The 18,141-nt window shown below is 42.5% G+C and overlaps 2 protein-coding genes across 2 annotated transcripts in view; both read left to right on the top strand.

The window, feature by feature from the left end:
- The first annotated feature begins 344 nt into the window (after positions 1-344).
- On the top strand, positions 345-9,579 carry copb1 (COPI coat complex subunit beta 1). Its single transcript, XM_083685471.1, has 22 exons — positions 345-480; positions 1,014-1,164; positions 1,299-1,528; positions 1,778-1,947; positions 2,215-2,329; positions 2,410-2,502; positions 2,657-2,794; positions 2,898-3,017; positions 3,162-3,269; positions 3,379-3,525; positions 3,631-3,776; positions 3,939-4,035; positions 4,138-4,298; positions 4,446-4,566; positions 5,430-5,657; positions 5,807-5,986; positions 6,398-6,542; positions 6,699-6,818; positions 7,986-8,131; positions 8,227-8,316; positions 8,804-8,959; positions 9,218-9,579. The coding sequence occupies exons 2-22, from the start codon at positions 1,074-1,076 to the stop codon at positions 9,275-9,277; spliced, it is 2,862 nt and encodes a 953-aa protein (XP_083541597.1). The 5' UTR covers positions 345-480; positions 1,014-1,073; the 3' UTR covers positions 9,278-9,579.
- A 3,271-nt stretch (positions 9,580-12,850) lies between these two features.
- rras2 (RAS related 2) overlaps positions 12,851-18,141 on the top strand; it is a 24,473-nt gene continuing 19,182 nt past the window's right edge. Inside the window, exon 1 of the mRNA XM_083697497.1 lies at positions 12,851-13,168. Coding sequence (XP_083553623.1) covers positions 13,067-13,168 — 102 coding nt within the window. The 5' untranslated portion in view covers positions 12,851-13,066. The remainder of the gene's footprint in view (positions 13,169-18,141) is intronic.

The following is an 18,141-nucleotide window of genomic DNA, read 5'->3' as shown; positions in this document are numbered from 1 at the left end:
ATGGTGGTCTTGATTTCCTTGTCCTTGTCCATCTCTAATGACAACTTTCATGGGGTTCAACTGCTCAGCTATTTGTAATACTCATGATATGCTCTTAATTATACTATCATATAAATCGAAACAAATATGTAGAATGAGTAAATGCATTGTTGTAGCTCTGTTCCCTAGACATAGTGTAATAATATACTGGGATGGATCACTTCAGTGAAAGTAACAATCGTGCTGTGTTTCTATGATAATTTGTGCAGCCTTAACATTTTGCCTTCGCGTCTGGACATCCATCATTTGACCCTGTTCGCTTACTGTAGCAATGATGTGGCTCAGAAAGTAAGCTTCCACGTCACGGGGAAGTACGGAACGGAGAGCTCGAGAAGAGAGCCATAACATCGAAAAGAAGACCCTCTCCGGCCGATTTACAGATGAAAATAACAGAAACACGACATCGGAGGTTATTTTGATAGATTATACACGTGCACTAAGGTAAACGGTTATATATTTTCGTGACCAAGAGCGCAAGAACTAGTTTTGGAAAATTGTGTTCAGTCAAAGATGTTATTCATCCTCCATTTGCAAGCTAGCTAGCGCACTAGCACTCCACTATTAGCTGTGATGTATGACAGGCGTTGTTAATTGTCCTAACATATTAAACCATGCCAATGGCCATTCGACATATTGCCTCTCTTAGTGTACGACCTTGATTAAACTGTACAATTTGAATGATGGGCGTGTTACATATTACCTGATTCCGAACCCTAGGCGGCCTATATGTGAGCTAGCTAGCTTGTCAGGCAGCGAGTGACCAGACACTGTCTACGTGGATGTGTGTTAGCTTAATTAGTTTGAACTGTACTCAGTCACTGAATTCACTCACATTTGGATGCATGGATATGCAACTATGCAATTCCAAAATGAAAAATGGCATTATATTACTTTTTACTAGTTATACTAGCTGTATGTTTGCAGCTGAGTGAGCATAATTGATTAATTGTGTCTTAATGTGTTGTCTTTTACAGGGATCAGCTACTCAGTTGAATTGATTGGGGTTCTGCAAAGAGGACAATCGTACCGGCAAGATGACAGCCGCAGAGAATGTTTGTTACACCTTGATCAATGTTCCAAATGACTCGGAGCCTCCATCGGAAATCAGTCTGAAAGCAGACTTGGGTAATTAACTACAGTTCCAACATTTGCAGTTGATCATGGATCATTTCAGTTTGTCACCCATCCCCCTAACTGTGAGGTTTGTGATCAGAGTGACAGTTGGAGTAACAATAGAAACATTTTTCTCTTGACATTAGAAAAGGGAGAGATCAAGGCAAAGACGGAGGCACTGAAGAAAGTGATCATCATGATTCTGAATGGGGAGAAGCTGCCTGGCCTTCTGATGACCATAATCCGGTTTGTCCTCCCACTTCAAGACCACACCATTAAAAAGCTCCTGCTTGTTTTCTGGGAGATTGTCCCCAAGACTACACCTGATGGCAAGTTGCTTCAGGAGATGATCCTGGTCTGTGACGCCTACAGAAAGGTAGAGTAGCAGCAGCATATGCCGTACCATATGTACTCTGTCAGTCTGGTTACATAAATGAACTGATTTGCACTACAAAGTATCAGATTAAATGTGAGATGGTGCAATTAATATTACATTGCCTGTTGTTGTGGTAATAATATCTACTGTAACTTGATTGTCAACCTTTAAACTGGAATAGGTATGTCAACTTCATGTAGAAATGACTCATAAGCAATCAGATTTTATTTTTCAATCTGTGTATTTCAGGACCTGCAGCACCCCAATGAGTTCATCCGTGGGTCCACTCTGCGTTTCCTGTGCAAGCTGAAGGAATCTGAGCTGCTGGAGCCCCTAATGCCCGCCATCCGTGCCTGCCTGGAGCACCGCCACAGCTATGTACGCCGCAACGCTGTCCTGGCCATCTACACCATCTACAGGTACATTCACTGTGTGTAGTGGGTGTGGGCCTCAACATCTATGCTCTTTTCAGGTGACCCACAATTTTTTTTATTTAAATGTTTACTCATTAAAGAATAACATCCCTACTATACAGTGTGTGTAGAGGTGCTGTACACTTCTAACATGTCATGTATATTTAGTTTGTGTGTATGTAAGTAATGGCTCCGATACAACAACACAAATGACCTGTGTATGACACTTTGATAGAGGATGACACTCACCTTAAACATTTTTGCTACGTTCAGGAACTTTGAAAATCTCATCCCCGATGCCCCGGAGTTGATCCATGATTTCCTTGTGAACGAAAAAGATGCCAGCTGCAAGAGAAATGCTTTCATGATGCTGATCCATGCAGACCAGGTCAATACCTTCATACAATTGTCACAATGGTCTTTTAGTTGTCTAAGACACCCTTAACACTCTTAACTCCCACTGTGCAGGACAGAGCTCTGGATTACCTCAGCACCTGCATTGATCAAGTACACACATTTGGAGATATTCTCCAGTTGGTCATTGTGGAGCTAATTTACAAGGTCAGTCATTTACACATTAAAAAAAATATCACACCAGGAATCATTTATGAATTCTTTAATAATCACATTTAAAAAATAAATAAATAAAGTACACTAATTTTAAAAAGGTGAAGATTTGACTGCGTTTCCCTCTTATGTTTCATTCCATGTCTAGGTGTGCCATGCAAATCCCTCTGAGCGTGCCCGTTTCATCCGCTGCATTTACAACCTGCTGCAGTCTTCCAGCCCTGCCGTCAAGTATGAGGCTGCTGGCACCCTCATTACCCTGTCCAGCGCACCCACTGCCATCAAGGTACCCTGTCTGAGCTATACACATGACAGCAGCATCATCATCATCATCATCATCGCTGTTGGTCTGTCATGTTGTCTATGTGACTCTAAATCCTAAATTCCAGGCAGCTGCCCAATGCTACATTGATCTGATCATCAAGGAAAGTGACAACAATGTGAAGCTGATTGTCCTGGATCGTCTGATAGAGCTGAAGGAGCATCCCACTCATGAACGTGTTCTACAGGTACTTTAGCTTTTAATGTTACTTTTGATGAACAAGTCTCATGTTAGACAGCAGTAGACCTGTGAAGTGTAATAAACTGTCTGTGAAGTTTAGTATCAACCTGTCTGTGAAGTGTCATAACCTGACATGTCTCTGATCATTCAGGATCTGGTGATGGACATCCTGCGTGTTCTGAGCACGCCTGACCTGGAGGTCCGGAAGAAGACCCTGCAGCTGGCTCTGGACCTGGTCTCATCCCGCAACGTAGAGGAGGTGCGTTTCTCCTCCCCTTAATTACTCCCTACTTTTTTGGTGCGTCAAACTCTCCTGTAATTCGAAAAAGGATGGGTGTCCTAAAGGCTTGTGTGTTTTTGGGTTCCAGTTGGTCATAGTTCTGAAGAAGGAGGTGATCAAGACTAACAATGTGACAGAGCATGAGGATACAGATAAATACAGGCAGCTGCTGGTGCGCACTCTCCACTCCTGCAGTGTGCGCTTCCCAGACATGGCAGCCAATGTCATCCCTGTGGTGAGTTCACTTACAGTACCCCCATCCCTCACCCAGCAATCCAGTGCAGCCAAGGTCATTTGTGTGTGTGTGTAAGTAAATTGTGCACGTATTTGTGTGTCTCAGTTGATGGAGTTCCTGAGTGACACTAATGAGGCTGCTGCTGCTGATGTGCTAGAGTTTGTGAGGGAGGCCATCCAGAGATTTGAAAACCTTCGGCCCCTCATCATCGAGAAGATGCTGGAAGTCTTCCACGCCATCAAGACTGTCAAGTAAGACCTCATTAGCTCTTGTTATGTTACTGTATATCTCCCTAGTCCCTACTCACTTTGAGATCACTGCATTTTAGAAATAATATCCAATTACCTGAGATTCTTAGGGTCAGGTGTGTAATCAATTGTAAGACTGACATCCAACTCCTCCAACTATGTTAGAATTTACAGAGGAGGGCTTTGGATTCTGGGAGAATACTGCAGCACGAAAGAGGACATTCAGAGTGTGATGACAGAGGTCCGCAGGTCGATTGGAGAGGTATGGCGATGTTCATGGATTAATACAATTACAGTGCACAAGACGATAATGATGAGCTGATGGATGATACCAGTGGCTGATGTCTTGTCATGCTGTGTTCAGATCCCCATTGTGGAGAACGAGATAAAGAAAGAGGCTGGAGAGGGGAAGCCGGAGGAGGAGGTGAACGCAGCGCCAGCACAGAAGCTGGTGACAGAGATGGGCACCTACGTGACACAGAGCGCCCTCAGCTCCTCCCGGCCCTCCAAGAAAGAAGAAGACCGGTAAAAGAAATGTCATTTTTTCACAGATTCTGTCTCTTCAGTACAGTTTATTGAATCTTAGAGTGATTTTGTTAGGTTGGGTTAGGGTTAGGGTTAGGGTTAAGGTTAATTTTACCTTGCCAAACTGTTACTATTCTTCTCTTGTAGGCCTCCTCTTAGGGGCTTCTTGATGGATGGAGACTTTTACGTGGCAGCCTCACTGGCCACTACCCTAACCAAAGTGGCCCTGCGCTATGTCGCCATCGTTCAAGACAAAAAGAAACAGAATGTAAGTCAAGGCAGAACTTTTGTTCATTTGGTTTTGAAACAATTGTGAAACTTGGAGTGAAACTTGGATCAATCTCACTTGATTTTGAGATTCTTGTTCCGTAAAGCTTGAATGTTGAATGATGGAGTAATTATAAGGGCTTTTCACACTGCAGTTTCTTAGCGCAAGGCTAAAACATGGCCCAGGGCTAGCTTACCTCATTGTCTCATGTCAAATAGTGCGACTCCGTCGGTCGAGGCTCTAAGTGTCGCGTAGGAATGATGCCACCTGTCGTAAGACAATGAGCTTACCCTTGATTCACACACGTGTTAACCCCAGGCTAACGATTCACACTTTTGCACTGAAGACATGGGCTAATTCAAATAACCATAGCAACATGCAACCATTCTAGTTCCAAGTTGGCAAGCTAGCTTGCTAGTGCACCATCAGGATGACAACCAGCAAATAATAGATAAAAGGAAACATGCTTTTTTCATAGCAGCTAACCATTACAACAAATTAGCTCCAGAGAAAATGCTATGCTAACAGTCTTATCATATTGGATGATAGCATTCCATTGCAGTTAACCCTGGCCGCTGTTCACATTGGCTATTTTGGCACTGTGTTTTGGGTGATTGCTGGGACTAACCCAGAAAAGTTGGTGCTAAACCTGCTCCAAAGCAGGGCCGGCTAGCCCTGGGCTAAAGTCAGTGCTAGCCCACTTTAGAATGTGGAAGTGTAAACACTTGCTTAGTCCCAGACTACAAGGTCTCTTGTGAACAGCTCTTATGTTGCCAGTGCCACTAGTCAAAGCCTCAGGGTACTCATGTCCACTCCTCTTTTGTGTCCTTATACTGACTTCTTTTTGTCACCTCTCCCTCCAGTCCTTTGTGGCCGAGGCCATGCTGATCATGGCTACCGTGCTCCACCTGGGCAAGTCCTCTCTACCCAAGAAGCCCATCACAGACGACGATGTGGACCGCATCTCCCTCTGCCTCAAGGTCCTGTCGGAGTGCTCGCCCCTCATGAACGACATCTTCAACAAGGAGTGCCGCAAGTCCCTGTCCCATATGCTCACCGTCAGATTGGAAGAGGAGAAGCTGTCACAGAAGGTGAGGAGCTCTCCCAGTCCACCAACCTACACCCACTTTACCTCTCAGTTCATCCTACTGTTGCTCCTTGCTTTTTCATTCTGACACTGCTGGAGTGTGGGCTATGGTCATGCCCTGATAGTGTTGTGTGCTCTTGTCTCCAACCACAGAAAGAGTCTGAGAAACGGAACGTGACCGTGCAGGCAGACGACCCCATCTCCTTCATGCAGCTGACAGCCAAGAATGAAATGACCTCCAAGGAGGACCAGTTCCAGCTCAGTCTGCTGGCCGCCATGGGGACCACCCAGAGAAAGGAGGCCACCGACCCCCTAGCATCCAAACTCAACAAGGTAGGCCTACACCTGACTGCCTTTAACAATGACCACTCAGACCACTATTGATTGATTTGTTGCAGTATATGATATAGCTTCAGCTACCAGCAGATGGCATTGTATCATAAGTAGATGTAGAGAGACAGAATTCATTGCTTTAGAAGTCGGCCCCACAGAGACAACAATGAGAGAAACAATAAAGTGAGCATTTATGGTGTTAATCAATATGATGGGTTTAGGCTGTGGTGCTGTTTTGATTGTATCAGAGTGATTTACTGAAAAGTCACTCCTTTTTATTTAATCTTAGCTATGTCTTAAATCTCTGGTATTATACAGTACATCAATCAGACTATTAGAGGTGATGCATTGTAGATACAGGTTATTACATGGTATGCTACAGAGCCTGTGTACTGTTTGTTCATATATCAGGTGACCCAGCTGACCGGCTTCTCAGATCCGGTCTATGCTGAGGCCTACGTCCATGTCAACCAGTATGACATCGTACTGGATGTGCTGGTGGTCAACCAAACCAACGATACCCTCCAGAACTGCACACTGGAGCTGGCCACACTGGGTGAGTGTCTACTCTATTAGGTCACCTCAGCAGGAATATTTGGATAGTTTACAAGGTGATTGTTTTTGATTTCACCAGAATTACATTTTAGTGCCATCTTTCTTGATTACTCTGTGTATATATCTGTGGCACTGATACAAACCTTTCAACTCACAGGTGACCTAAAGTTGGTTGAGAAGCCCTCTCCTCTCACCCTGGCCCCTCACGACTTTGCCAACATCAAGGCCAACGTCAAAGTGGCATCCACTGAGAACGGCATCATATTTGGCAACATTGGTAAGAAGACTACTTGGAACTAGACTTTACAGTTTAGAGAAGATATATTACTTTATTAATTCCCAGAGGGGACATTTGATTGCACCAGCCAACACATACAACATACATAAGTACACAATAAAAACACAACAAAGGACGCACAGACACTAAAAAGCAGCACATCATCAATGAATACCAAAAAACGTGATGAAAACAAGTGCTCATTTTAGAAAGCCTCGTAGCCAAAGGTAAAAAGGATTTGCGGAAACACTCAGTTTTGCTCCCAGGTAAAATAAATATGTCTGTCCTTGCACTGTGATGCTTTAAGTAGATACTGTGGAGGGGGTGGCTAATGTAAGTCTCAATATTGTTGAGCTTCTTGAGGATCCTCTTATCCACAATGGACCTCAGATTGTCTAGGTTGGTGCCGATGGTAGATCCAGCCTTCTTAATGATTTTATTCAGCCTGTTGGCATCATCCCTAGAGATGTTACCCCCCAGCCGACCACACTATAGAACAAGACACTAGCCACAACACTGTTATAAAACATATGGAGCATTTTTGGGGAGACAGATCTGAGCTTCCTTAAAAAAAAAATAGCCTTTGCTGAGCTTCTTTTTTTTTTTTTAAAGCAAGGAGGTGTTCTCTTTCCACTGCAGCCTATCTATCACCACCCCAGATATTTGTAGGCATGCACCCTTTCAACAGTAACCCCATTGATGACAACAGTGATGTGGTTTCCCTATTCCTCCCGAAGTCCATCACCTGTTCTAGTCTTAGACACATTCAGTTCAAGGTAGTTTTTGCTGCACCATGAAATGAATGAAGATATTTCCTTCCTGTAGGGAGTCATCATCCTTAATGCGGCCAACAATGGCTGAGTCCTCTGAGAATGTTTGTGGGTGACAGGAGGCTTGAGCACACTGACAAGTCTGCTGTGTAGAGGGTGAAGGTGAAGAGAAATTGTGATAAAACTCTCCCTTGGGGGGGCACCTGTGTGTTAGTGATGATGTCTGAAACAGAGTGGTTCTGTAGCCTGACCAACTGCGGCCTGTCAGTGAGGTAGTCCAAGTGATGGTTGAGGCATCTGATGCCAGCATCCACTCACAAATGTTATGAACACATATTTTGACCGTTTTTTTAAATGTATTATTTATTAATTTTTAAATTATTATTGTGTGTCTCAGTGTATGACGTGTCGGGAGCGGCCAGCGACAGGAACTGCGTGGTCCTCAGCGACATCCACATTGACATCATGGACTACATCCAGCCAGCCTCCTGCACAGACGCAGAGTTCAGACAGATGTGGGCTGAGTTTGAGTGGGAGAATAAGGTACACTGGATGATATTGGACAAATACAACAGTGCTGTTTTTTTTTTTGAAGATGTAGTAAACATGTTCCGATCTCTTAACACTGTCTCTTCTAGGTGACAGTGAACACCAACATCACAGATCTGAACGACTACCTGCACCACATACTCAGCTCCACCAACATGAAGTGCCTGACTCCAGAGAAGGTAACTATTTAATTTAAACTTTATTTACCCAAGTTAGTCTCGTTGAAATGTCTTCTATAAGTGGGACCTGGTCGACCCCTGGCAACGGGACCATAATGATGATGTGAAACGTATAGTAGGATTTAGGTTTTCAACCTGCCAGAAAAGAGGACTAATGAGGTGGAAGTTCTCAGAGCATTTATAACTTTTTTGCTGCTGCTATGTCTTTTGCAGTGTTAGAATTGGATTTATAAATGGCTTTTCTAATTGTCTGATTTAATCAATCAGTTCGGAAAGAAAAATGTACCCCATGAGAGACTGGGAAAATCGATGTTTTTGCTTTTCTTTTAGCTTCAGACAATTATGATGATGAGTCTTTTAAGACGGCCCTATCTTTAGCAACCTCATCATATTCCTCGAGGAACAATTGGACTCCCTCTACTGTGTCAAATAGGTAGCTATGCATGTGACGTGGTCCTCACTTTACCTTGTCTGTCCCTTCATCCAGGCTCTCTCTGGCTTCTGTGGCTTCATGGCTGCCAACCTGTATGCCCGCTCCATCTTCGGAGAGGACGCCCTGGCCAACGTGAGCATCGAGAAGCCCATCCACCTGGGTCCTGACGCACCCGTCAACGGGCACATCCGCATTCGGGCTAAGAGCCAGGTGGGTCACTCCTCTCTTGCTCATAGTACTAGCAGTATGATCAAGTCTCGTAAGGAAGCTGTATCCACAAGCGAAGGGGTTTCAGATGAGTGACTCAGAGGGAACCAGAGCGTTTCTCCGTCTGCCGTCCAGCTGCCATTGAAAGTGAAAGGACCCCCCTAGTGGCTGCTGCTCCCGTGTGAAACCGCTTTAGTTTGTGTGTTCAGTGAAGAGAATGCAATGTATTAAAAGTAACCTTCTTCTCCTTTCTTCCCAAAGGGTATGGCATTGAGTCTGGGTGACAAGATCAATCTGTCCCAGAAAAAAACATCTGCGTAAAGCAACCTCCAATCAGCAGTCCAACCTAGGACCCTTCCATTCACTGGGCAAGATTCACCTGCAAAGAAAAGTCTGATAATGCTGGTCCTCTCTGGTCTCTTTTGGTCTCTTCTGTTGCCTGTCTGTCTCTGCCTCCTCAGATCACAGTAAACAAAGCGCTTTATGGCAAATTGCTTTATAGATACTGTTAAATGTGTGTATGAGAGATTCATTCTATACTTCATCTGTCAAGAAATGCTCCTTCTAATAACTGTCTCTGGCCTATCTTTAATTTTCAATAAACATGATATATGTTAAACATACTCATGAGTTTGTGTCTCTTAATGTGTTCATTCAGTTGCTTTATGGTTTCACATTTATCATGAAACAATATAACACTTGTTCACCACATGTTATAAGAGTGAATCATTCATTTCTTTAATCGAATAAAATAATGCAGTGAATGATGCCCCTCTCTGTTTCCTGCAACATCACGTGAGTGATACCACAGCATGGCTTACACAATAAAGGCCTTTTCTTTCATATTATCTGAGATGTTCTATATATACCTTTAAAGAGGCTTTCGTATTCTCAGGAATTGTTTTATATTTTCGTAAATGTCACATGATTCAGATTCCAGACTGTTAAAGTGGAATGAGACATTAAACTGAGATATTGTGCACCCACATACACAGTGAGTATAGTCACTGACACATGAAAGTTCATAGGCAAATAGCAGCCCTGTTCATCCTCCCTTTCTGTAATCACTGATCTGACAGGGTTAGTAGCAATGGGATGGAAACACTACCCTCACCAGTGCAGTCATGCACAGATATCCCACTGGTTAGCTTTGTAGTGTGTGCTACATACTGTATTTCATGGCCAGTACAATTGTCAGTGATAATGTTTCTAGACACATGCTAGCATTTAATCAATAGAAGCCCCATAGTATTCAAATTCAGTCTTCCTTAGACTTATAGTACACTGTCAGGGGGATGTTGAGGGGATGTTGAATGTGAGGTAAGAATAATTGCTGATTCACCACCCCTTTGAATTATGTCCGTTTCAGTTGTACCATTAGAGCTGCTATACCTGAATATAATTACAAGGTGTCCAGGACTATATTTTACTGTGGTAGAACATATTGTAGATACAGTCAATTGCTGCAGGCTATGAGTGATACAAATACTACTCTAAGTTGTTGCCAAAATGTATTACAGTATCGGCTCCTCTCAAAGGTATCACAAACATATCTGCATTGCAGTTGCTTTAGGTTCCAGTAAGTCTGGTAAACTGAAATACATTGTAGATTCAGTAAGGCAATTTAATCACCAAAACCTAATCTGATGTGGCATTATTATTTCATACAGGTTATGTTCATGACTCAAATTATTATCTTACATCAGGTGACCTGCTATTCTCCTTGAAAGAAAAAATAAGTCAAAATGATATATAAAAAATATATATTTATTGTCGCTTCTGTAAATTGCAAATAATTGCATCAATGTGGAGGGAAAACTACATGTCGATAATCTTTGGATTAGTGCCAGGTCCTAAAACTCAGTCAATTCTTATGGAGTGAGTGTAATCAACATGCTTTGGAATCAGTCTTTGCCAAGTACGTTTGAATTGGTGTCGTGATGAAAGATCAACATTAAATCAAAACCACCTCAGTTTTCTAAGCCATGTCACACACATTTACAGCGTTTTGACTGCCTTTTCCTCCACCCAGTTATGAGAGGTCCCCTGTGCAATAGACTCTTGAATGTTACTTCTTTCCAAGGGAAAGGAAATTACACTCCAATTTGCAGAGTGTTGAACGATTTAGAATTTAGAGCACTTCACACATTTATTCTCAATTCAGTGCACATCACATTTGCATTAAATTGTCAAATTAAAGACAGGCACATTTTAAAGGCCATGTTATTATTGTGAAATGATTATTGATTGTAAGAAAGAGTTTGAATAACACAATTTCAGGCTGATTATGAAATGTTCAGACTGCTGAAAACAAAACCCAGCCCTGGGATTAAAATAGGTCCTTTTCCTCTCCCTCTTTCCTCTCCCTCATCTTCAAATCATAGCTGCAGACATAAAACATTTGAAATGCATGCATAGTTTAAATGAGGCCTTACACAGAATTATGAATGCTTAGTGATTCATATATTTGTCAATGTCTGCTCTGTATCCTCCTTGTAACATATTGATCGACTATGATGGGGGCTTCTTATCTAGACAGCCTATTAATTCAAGTCTCTCCTCTTGTAACTGTGCTATATCCTTTCAAAATCTTACTTTTGTCGCCATTAGAATGTCAAAGCTCTAAATATCATAGAGGTTAGTTTAGAGCCATTAGGTGACCTCTAATATACTTCACATGTAGAGGTGTCCCTACCCAGCTCCTGTTGCCCCTCTCCTACCCACCATAGGCTTGTGTGGGCTTTGATAGCAGGACTTAATTGACATTCCTCAAATGCCTCTGGCGCTACGTTGCAGAGTGGGAGTCAACTGGAATTTGTTCATTCATGAGTCAAAAATATTAACATCATCCGGAAGGGCCCTCCAGGGAGTAGAGAGAGGGAAAATCATATTCTCTACTGTTGTTTTAGAAACAAAGAGACATGTTTTAGCATGTTTTTTCATCAGTGAGGATCCCCTTGTTCAATGTGCCACCACACTACAATATGCTGGAGGCTATAAGAGGCTTCATTCCAGAGATTCAGATACAGTAGACCCACTTTTGTGCTTCACCAAGATCATGAGTCATGCATGCCATTGCTAAAAAGCACAAGTCAGTCAGCATCGACCATTCAAACTCTATCACACACAAACACACAAACACACGCACGCACGCACTGCACACACACACACACACACACACACACACACACACACACACACACACACACACACACACACACACACACACACACACACACACTTCAGCCCCTCTGTGTGAAAGCTCTCACTCTGGGGGCCTTGATAATAGTAGAAGGTGTCTGAGAGGTCAGCGCTCCACAGCTGTGAAAACAGACAGTTCCAAGCACATCCCACCCAGCAGCACCCCCACCCACCCACCAACCCACCCAGCAGCACCCCCACCCAGCAGCACCCCCCCCCACCCACCCACCCACCCACCCACCAACGCACGCACGCACGCACGCACGCGCACACACGTTTGTATGGCACTTCAGCTTCTGTGTGCACTATGGCCATCTCTGTCTCAATTCCATCCAAATCAGATTGCCAAATATTCAGAGATTCAGTGACATGTTCCATAGAAAACATTATTTTGTTACAGAGACGGAAACATATTAGTTTATTAATCGGCTATACTATCAGTAAATTAATAATATAACGATGGAGGAATTATAAACCCTTTACTAAACCTTTAGAAACCATGGGGTAGACTATATCATTACCATTTTTGTTACGGTTTCCATAAAATGTTATCATAACTGAATTATCTGCAAGATTATCTTTAAATGTCTCTAGTACTGAAGAGAAGTGCCCCTAGCGACGGACATTTGTATTGGATTTACTGATTACTCCTATCTGTTTCACATCTTCTTACAACGCAGTGGTTAGAAACACTGTTGCAGGAGGGCGTTTGGACTCGGCGGCCGTAACGCAGTGAGCACTTTTTAATCCCACCATCCTCGCTCGAACGGATTATAGCAGTGTTCATATTTTCTATCTATTTAGGCTCGCGGTTCTGCGTTCCATTCTTTTAACTGAAGGCCTTTCACGCAGAAGTGGGTGTCTGCTCACTGGTGTTCAGGCAGCGGCGAGTGCAGAAGTGTGTCCTCGATGGCTGGGTGGAAGGACGGCTCGGTGCAGGAGAAGTATCGGCTGGTTGTGGTTGGAGGTGGTGGTGTCGGGAAGTCAGCACTAACTATTCAATTTATTCAGGTCTGTAAATAGCCAAGATGCCGTTTTTTCCAGGCATATTTGTACTAAATGTGTGAGAATTCTGGAAAGGAGGCTATTGAGAATGGGGACTACACAGCGGATAAGGGGGTTAATTTTCTTCTCGCAATAGTGGGTACATTCACAGAGGCCTTCTTCGGACTAGTATTCTTTGAAAAGGCACAGAATTGTTTTAGTTTAATTTCAATGTTTAAAAATGTTTCAATATTTCAATGCAATAACAGCTCATTAATGTTGTCACTATAATGTTGCCGTCTAGTCTATGGGGAGTAATTATTTCTCAGTCAGTGCAGCCTACTGGTGTTTTACGCTTATTTGCACACAATTCAACTAACTTATTTACTGGTAACTTATATTGCGGCTGTGATGTAGTATTTTAGTGTTTTAGACGCATTAGCTTCCTTGCAAAATCATGATGTATAGGTTGCCGAATTAAAGTTGGTGTCATTGACAAATACTATTTGACAACATTGACTACATTTATTTAGTGTTGATCAATAATCAGAAGTCTACTTGTTTACTTTTTAACGAGTTGTCAATATCTCAATATCTCTCTTATTAAGCTGTGTCTAGATTTGGGTGGATCTGCCCCCGCAGTGCTACACATTGGCATGGCTGTGAAGTAATTTTAAAGGCAATTCATAATTTAACTCAGCAGAGTTCTGAACATAGCCTACTCTGATTAGGCACATCAGTCATAATTCCATCAGATGCAAAGTAGGCTGTACTTTATTGAAAAAGTGCACATTTAGTTGACCACTACACCCAGTGAGTATCAACTGAACATCACACAGTTAAATATGGTGTAGCCTAGATACCAGACAAACACTCAAGTTGACATATTCATTTCAAGTATTCAATGGTAGTAAAAGGTTACTTTTTTTTAATGGATATAGAGTATGTGATTATTATGTTTTACTCTTGATTAAACAACACATCAGTTTATAAAACCATGGATTACTTCATTTGGTTACACCCCACAGTGTAAAGGCCAATGTCTGAATGTGTGCTTAACATTGATTTAATGTGTGAATATTATCTGTGCTTTTTATGATCAATCCCATGTTTAGTGCAGACGGTTGCAGAACAATGACAGCTGCTGCTTTATGACAGTTGTCCAAGCCAATGGTTCCAGCAGCCATTGCCCAGCCAGCCACAGTTGTCATTTTACAGCCTTCTCAATGGCATTCCAACACACACAGTGTGTTGCCTTTAGGTATACAAATTCAACTCTTTGGCTTTGCCATTTCACTGTTATAAGCCATGTCCTCTCTGTAAAGGTCCTCATGAAAATGACCAGCAGAAGCTGCTTCTGTCAATGAGTAGATATGCGTTTCAGAAGTGAAAGAGAGAGTAGTAGGGCAGCACGTGCTGGGTGGTGGTGGTGGTGGTGGGGGGAGGCCTGGAGACCTAAGGGTTGAAAAAGCTTGTTAAATGTATACCATGGGTAGGAAGATCAGATTGCAGTGCCACACTTCAGGCATTCTGACTCTGTTACATTGTGTAATGGAGCATTAGGCTTGGGATTGTGAACACCTGAAAGTCATAGTTTTCTCAGAATGTTTTCGCAGAGATGTTTTGGTACATACCAACCATTTGACATATGGAATTACCCTCCCTCTTCACAGTTTTTGATTTGCTCTCATTAATATTTAGACAGGATTGTAGACCACTGTCATGTCTTTTCAGCACAATATGCCTATGACACATTTATCATATGACAGCTGTTTGATATGTTTGATATTAATTAATTTGTCATGACAGACTGGAGATCTGATAGTATTAGGAATATTATAATATTGTTTATTACTAATTATGTATTCACATGTAGAGTATATCATAGCAACGGCTGTTATTTTCAGTAACTATTATTGTGTAGAACAAGACTGTACAGCTCAGCAATCAGCACTTCACACAAAGATCTTTGGTGGATGATTGCTTTGTCATGGCAACGCTGCCTTGGATCTTTTCGTTGAAACTTGCAGGTCAGTCTGCACTCACTCCAAGGAAATTTCATTTGGGAAATAATTAATATTTTCAATTCGTAGCATGCAGTGTAGAACTGGCTCATTCTGTTTGAGAAGCACTATTGTGGATAACGGTAATTTAACTAGGTTTGTCAACCTTTTTTTTTTTTCTCTCTCTCTCTCTCTCTCTCTCTCTCTCTCACTCTTTCTCTCTCTCTTGCATTTGATTATTGTAGAACTTTATTATAACATGATAATTAACAACCTGACATTTTCAACTTGACCCCTGGCAAATAATCTAAAGAAATGCAAACTAATTAATGACCTTGTCATTAAATCTGATGAGTAGACAAACAGTTAGAAGAGCCTTTAGAGGCCTCTCCTGACCTAGTCCATTGTGTCCAAATCCACAGAAATAATGTATGTGGTCCAAACACTTTGAGCCATGATCTACACCATACCTGATGCTTTCCCTCACCCTCTACCTGCCCATGGTTCAGAGCTCCCAGCTAAAGGAGAGAGGGGGTCTCAGAACAGAACACACATCTCAGCATGTTGAAGCAGGTTTGTTATAAAGGAGGGTTGTCAATGTAACACCCTGTGGCAGTGGAGTCGCTCACGTTTCGTTAGTCTGCAATTGCAGCTGGCCAAACAAGTGCTTGAGCTTTTAAGCTAGGCCTATATATCATTATATGTTACTGGATGATTCGTAGCTTCTAGCAAAGTCTAAAGACATTCTTTCCTTTTCTGTGGCCACTCTTAAAACTTAGATTTGCATTTCCATCACAGCTTTTACCCCCACTCTCAGGCTGTCTCCGGTCTCCTAATCACCCTTAAGCTTAAGGTAAAATGGGTTACTGTAAAATTGTAGTTGATGTTTTGATGCATTACATTCTCTACTATTGTCAAATAATATAAACGTAGGGGAAATTATCATATTTAACATGGAAAGAGTCCACATCCTTTTTTAGTTTCTAGAAGTCGCAGCAGGGGAAAAGCCTCACAGCTGGCTTGTTGAGTCAAGGTTTTCCCATCCAAGATCTGTGTGTAGGGCGGTATGATGGAGGGTGGGGGTGGTGGGGGTTTGTCTGAGTCATGTTGGGTTAATGACCATGGAACAGCCAGAATCTGGGGCCTTTGGAAAAGGAAGTCCCCTCCACTCCTGTTCATTCTCTGAGGACCTTCTTGATTTGTATGGGAAAACATGGGGCCCTGCCTGCCAGACTGTCACACTACACTGTAGTTACTCATTGTATTGTATTGCACAGAGTGAGGGAAGGGGGTACTGTAAGTGAAGTCACCACAGGGATGACATTGGCTGCCTGTCTGGGAAACACACACACACACACACACACACACACACACACACACACACACACACACACACACACATGACATTACTAACAGACTAGCAGGTCACCACTGGGAGTTTTTGCACTAAACACACACACATACACACATGCCAAGCAAGTGACTAGCACTTGACTCAGGCTGGAATGGCAAGAGAGGTGACATAACATTGAGTCATCTGCCAAACGTTTTGTTAAACATGACGTCAGTGAGACGAGGGATGGAAAACATGACTCAATGAGGGTGGGAGGGTCAAGGCATTTGATCCTACATCTTATGTGTCACTCATATGTTTGGCCATTGGTATCAAAAGCGTCAATATTGGAATTTTCTTTGTGGAAGTTATCATGAGGAGCTCAGACTGGGGCACTTGTGGGAGTGAGATGGTACAGTATGGTCTCTCTTCAGAATGGCTGGCAGTGCAAAGCATGGTGTTGCATGATTACATGCTGGCTAATATTAGCTCTTATTATTGACTCTTTCATTTCTGCTGGAGTTGACTCCCTGCTGTACAGCTTCAGTGTGAGAACACAGTACCCTAGACTGTTGGATTATCTACAGACCAGTATATGATTTTAAGTTAAAGATACAGACAACTAATTTCTCTCTGTCTCTCTCTCTCTCTCTCTCTCTCTCTCGCATGTTTTTGATTACTAAGATGTGAGGTCATTTTGGAGGAATGCTGTGCTGAGTTGTAATTGAATAAATACAGATTAAGCATGAGGGCGGTCCTTCCTGGGCATGTGGAGGCAAGGTGCTTAATGGTGGTGGGGGTAATTTGTGTGTGTGTGTGTGTGAGTGAAACATCTGCTTAAGTGAAGTGTTTGCGGTGGTGATGGGGTGAGTGGGGGTTAACATTCCCCTCTTCTCCAGGCCAAGGTAGCTGAATACCAGGCGGTGAAGAAACTGCCATGACCAGCACACTTTAAACCTATTTTTGGACATAGAATGCTACAACACTGCCTATCTAGCTTGGTGATACCTCATATACCATACCGCTGATATAGTCTAGAGGGCAAACAATTCCATTTGGGTTTGAACTGGCTTTTCATTTCCTTTGAGGGAATTGATAACCCAACTAATTTGAGCTCTCAGATTGAATAACAGCTTTATGGTATATAGTTAAACAGTGATTATGATTGCAAGGCTGATTTTGTGTGTGTGTGTGTGTGTGTGTGTGTGTGTGTGTGTGTGTGTGTGTGTGTGTGTGTGTGTGTGTGTGTGTGTGTTTGGGGTATCTGCCAAGGTGGGTGATGAGGGAACATTGTTGGTTCAGTTCTCCAGGAGAATCACCTGTTGATTTCTCACAGAGTTGGCTCGTTGACAGAGCGTTCCTGTGAAGTGAACCGCTTTGAACGCAAGCGTTTCTCAAAGCACTAAAACGGCAATTCAACTCTCCTGCTCTGAGACCAATAAAGGGCACTTTTTATCTAATGTCATTTGGGTGTTTTTAGAAACTGAGAGAACTTTATTGAATACAAATGTTATAATGTTGAAATAATATATTATGAATATGACCACAGTTTTATCCAAATATTTTCTAACAACATTTTGACAAAGGTCATGTTTGACAAATAGGGCAGCCTTGAGTTCATACTGCAACATAATGTATGGTCTCAAATCTAAGTTGAGACATAA

This window comes from Argentina silus (assembly GCF_951799395.1).
Source record: "Argentina silus genome assembly, chromosome: 2".
In the NCBI taxonomy this organism is placed as follows: Eukaryota; Metazoa; Chordata; class Actinopteri; order Argentiniformes; family Argentinidae; genus Argentina; species Argentina silus.
The sequence above is the reverse complement of the archived record's forward strand: the minus strand, read 5'-3'. Positions and strand labels throughout refer to the sequence as shown.